Source organism: Triticum aestivum, chromosome 1B (genome assembly GCF_018294505.1).
Source record: "Triticum aestivum cultivar Chinese Spring chromosome 1B, IWGSC CS RefSeq v2.1, whole genome shotgun sequence".
Lineage (NCBI taxonomy): Eukaryota > Viridiplantae > Streptophyta > Magnoliopsida > Poales > Poaceae > Triticum > Triticum aestivum.
In genome coordinates, this window is record NC_057795.1 from 653,241,277 (window position 1) to 653,245,376 (window position 4,100).

The 4,100-nt window shown below is 51.3% G+C and overlaps 1 protein-coding gene across 1 annotated transcript; it reads right to left on the reverse strand.

Annotated features, from left to right (window-relative positions):
* Nucleotides 1-804: 804 nt before the first annotated feature.
* On the reverse strand, nt 805-2,859 carry LOC123098758 (desmethyl-deoxy-podophyllotoxin synthase-like). The gene is made up of 2 exons (XM_044520837.1): nt 1,855-2,859; nt 805-1,603 (listed from the first exon to the last, which is right to left on the reverse strand). Exons 1-2 carry the CDS (start codon nt 2,752-2,754, stop codon nt 980-982), a joined length of 1,524 nt encoding a protein of 507 aa, XP_044376772.1. The 5' UTR covers nt 2,755-2,859; the 3' UTR covers nt 805-979.
* Between the last annotated feature and the right edge of the window lie 1,241 nt (nt 2,860-4,100).

A 4,100-nucleotide genomic window follows, 5' to 3' on the forward strand; every position in this document is an offset into this window, starting at 1 on the left:
CGTCGATGGGGAATGCTCGGAGGACTGACACTGTTGGCCAGAGATGAATCAGAAGCGCCGCTCGCTGGCCCTGCCCGAAACGCCACTCGCCGGCCCTTCCCGAAATGCTCGGAGGAGGACTCGCCGGAGGGAAGCATCGTCTCCCAATAGGTCTCCTAACCCAGCGAAAGAATTTCGAATCAGGATGATTTTTTTTCTTTTGAATCGGGATGATAGCTCCATGGGGAAAGGCACAGGACGGCTCAGCCACCATGGGATGTTTTTGTACGTGAGGTACAGGATTCTTGCGGGGTTCAATTTGCAAATTGTACTTCTTTCCATCTCACAGCGTACGCATCCAATCCAACGGCACACGATTGGGTTTCCATGTTTCCTCTGAATGAATGGTTTCCACTAGATATATTCTCTGTCATGATACACACATGATAATATAACACTTACCCCCTTCGTAAAGAAATATAGAAGTGTTTAGATCTAAAGTAGTGATGTATGTTGAGTTCCATCTCAGTTGTTTTGTATGTTGAGTTCCATCTCAGTTGGCGACCACATGTGATACACAATGTGTGCAGGTAGTTGTCGTATATGTATTATGTACTACTGCTTCTACGTTTATTGTGAGCATTGGTTTGTTGTGTCACCAACATAATTCTTCAGTTTATGTCTGATGTGCCCCTACCAAGTTATCATAGTTAGGACTATGTCATGATACACTCAGTGATAATATAACAACATACTTCCCATAAAGAAATATAAGAGAGTTTGGATCATTACTTCAGTTGCGACTATCTGTGCAAGTCATTGTCGTATATGTAGTATATTATGTACTACTCGTATATGTAGTATGCACTACTACTTCTACGTTTACAAGCATTGGTTTGTTGTGTCGCTTATTGCAGCAACATAATTCTTCAGTTTATTTCTGGTGTGGGAATAATTACAATTTTTGCAATATACATGCAATTCTTACAGTTTATATCGACTATACTCCGAGAAGAGGTACCCGAAGGAGAGGTTGCAATAGGAGTTGGTCCTTCCGCCTCGCGGTGAGGCCAAATGCCTCGGTCATGTCAAGCTTCGCCGAGCATGGTCCTACCCATTGCCAATCAAAGTGGAAGAGCAAGCTCGCGAGCGGGAGCTCTATGTTGGCGAGGCCGAACGCCATCCCAGGGCACATCCTGCGGCCGACGCCGAAAGGCAGGAACGCGAAATCGGCGCCCCTAAAGTCCACCGCCGCTTCTCCCTCGAAGCGCTCGGGCCAGAACTCCTCGGGCGCGTCGGGCCAGTAGCGCTCGTCTCGGCCTAGCGCCCAAGCATTGACCAGCACCTGGGTGCCCCGCGGCACATCGTACCCTAGCACCTGGCACGGTTCCTGGCACTCGCGGAACAGCAACGGTAGGGGCGGGTGCAGCCGCAATGTCTCCCAAATGATCAGCCGTAGGTATGTGAGCTCTCTTAGGTCTTTCTCGGCCACGGTGCCGCGGGCATGGAAGGCTCGCCGCAACTCGGCCGTCGCCTTGTGCATGGCCTTCGGGTTCTTGACCAGCTCTGCTATGGCCCATTCCAGCGTCGTAGCTGCTGTTTCACTCCCTGCGCCTAATATATCCTATCCATATAAAACATGAGAATGTTTTAGGTTAACAACCCACACGAAAAATATGTCCATATAAAGGGCGAATTTAACGTGAGTTTAGAAACCTAAAACTATGCACGATTAATTTCTTTGTACGATCCATATTTGTATGAACTTTGAAATAGATAGTTCGTCCAGAAGAGAAATAGATAGTTTGACCACCTTCCTTCTGGATTCAAAGAGCCAAAGAGATTCACAGAAGACGGCAAGCGAGAATACTTTACCATGATGACGGATTTGATGGCGTCCATGTCGAGCGGAAACTGGAGGCCACCTTCCATCCGGATCCTCAGCAGCACGTCAAGCAAGTCCTCGCCGCCGTCCATCCTCTCCAGGTGCTCCTTGACGATGCCGTCGAGGATACCGTGCACGGTGTCGTGGCACTCCTCGGCGCCACTGAGCCGCGCGGCGAGCCGCCACGAAGGCCACAGGTCGGCCGGGTTGAACCCCGCCGCGAGCTGCATGGAGCGGTCGAGCTCTCGGAGGAGCGCGTCGCGCTCCCTGCACCGGTCGCCAATCACGGCGCGCACCGTGCTGTCCGCCACGAGCGCGGCCAGTAGCGCGCGCATCTCCACGGGGCGCGCGGCCGCCGCGGCCTCGCCGACGCCCCGGAGCACTGCGGCGACCTCCTCCTCGCGGATGGCGCGGAAGGAGCGGACGCGGCGCGCGGTGAAGAGCTCCACGACGGCGATCTTCCGGAGCTGGCGCCAGTAGTCCCCGTAGGGCGCGAACACGATGTCCCGGCCGCCGCTGGTGAGCACGCGCATGGTGGCGCTCACGGGCCGCATCGCGAACGCCTTGTCGTGGGTCTTCATCACCTCGCGGGCCCCCTCCCGGGATGACACCACCACCGTGGGCACCTCGCCTAGCCGGAGCAGCATGGCCGGCCCGTGACGCCGCGCCAGGTCGCGCATCGCGCGGTGAGGGAGCTGCCCGGTCAGGACGAGGTGGTGGAGGCTGCCGATCACCGGCAGCTGCCACGGCCCCGGCGGGAGGCGCAGGACGTGGCCACCATCACCCCGCGCCCCCCAGCGCCTGCGGCCCGCAAGCACCCTGCCCGCAAGCACTATGAGCAGTGACACGAAAGCTACGCCGAGGTAGATGACGACGTAGGCGGCCACCATTATTTGTGATCTGGGGCCTGAGCAATGCTTCCTTCCATTATATGTAGCGTGTCGCGTCTCGCTTCATCAATCCATTCTCAACCCCCTGAAATTCAGAACAAAATTGTGTATGGGCGCCGCAACTGAAATAAGTTCTAGTAGTAGTAGCTTTTTTTATGTCATACAGATATGGACGGATGCAACAGACTGCCCTAGCGGTCGCGCCGCTTGCATCCCTAGCGGCACGTGTGTGCTCGTAAACTGGAGGTACATGCCCGCCCATGAAATCTCAAGCTTTATCATCGCAGCTGTCGTGCTCTGTGGAGCGACTGTGACCAAGCGGTGGCCTAATTTTAGCATGCTGAGAGCATCTATAGCCGGACCTTTCAGATCGCCCTCATATAATCGGGTGAGCAGTCCGGTCACATGTTTTCCAATCAGACGGCCTCCTCAAACGGACCACAAACGCCCGGGCTGACTGGCATCTCCTATATCCAGCCCAAATAAGGGTCAACTAATATTCCCGTTCATTCTTGTGCTAGATGTGTCTGTACATTGAATGTGAAGGAGAGCTGACTCAGATGAAATCTAAACTTTCTCGTCACCAGCTTGCTAGCTGACTATACGAGGAATGCCTGTATTTGAATAAAAGCTCTCTAAATTGCAAAAAGAAAAAAACCAACCAACTAGAGTATTATTTCAAGGACTGTGCTAACTTCCAACCGGTCGGAAGATAAACAACAGATCCGAACACCTCATCCTTCTTATCCAATCTCACATGCATGCAACTTTACTACCTAATACCGTGTGTGATGGTGGAGGGAACGCATGCAACCAATCTTGACTAATGAGTCCATGCATGCATGCAAACTACTCCCCCCGTTCATAAATATAAGTCTTTGTAGAGATTCCACTATAAACCACATGTGGATGTATATAGATGCATTTTAGAGTGTAGATTCACTCATTTTACTCCGTATATGGTCTATAGTGGAATCTCTCCAAAGACTTATATTTAGGAACGGAGGGAGTAAAAGACAAAGAAGGTGATGCCAGCAAAAGATTCTCCCTATTTTGTAACTTTAAAATGTTTTGTAGCTCAAACCGTCGCTCCGATTCAAAAATCGTTTCCACGTAAAAAAATTGTCACGACGAGATCTTCGAAACTAGATCCCATGTTGATATGTTTCGACGAATTTTTTTTCAGGCTAAAAGCTACCACGCCTATAGTACGTAACTTATCATGGTATTACACTAAAGTTACCAGGGGTATGTTTCAACTTTCTTTTTTTGCCTGAGACAAAATGTACCATGGTATTGTAAGTAATTTATACAACCACCGTCTATGATCGATGTCATGCCTGGGC

Coding starts and splice junctions, on each gene's coding strand:
- LOC123098758 (XM_044520837.1), bottom strand. CDS start 2,754: ATGGTGGCCGCCTACGTCGTCATCTACCTCGGCGTAGCTTTCGTGTCA. Junction 1,604..1,854: donor CCATCAAATCCGTCATCATG/GTAAAGTATTCT, acceptor TTATATGGATAG/GATATATTAGGCGCAGGGAG.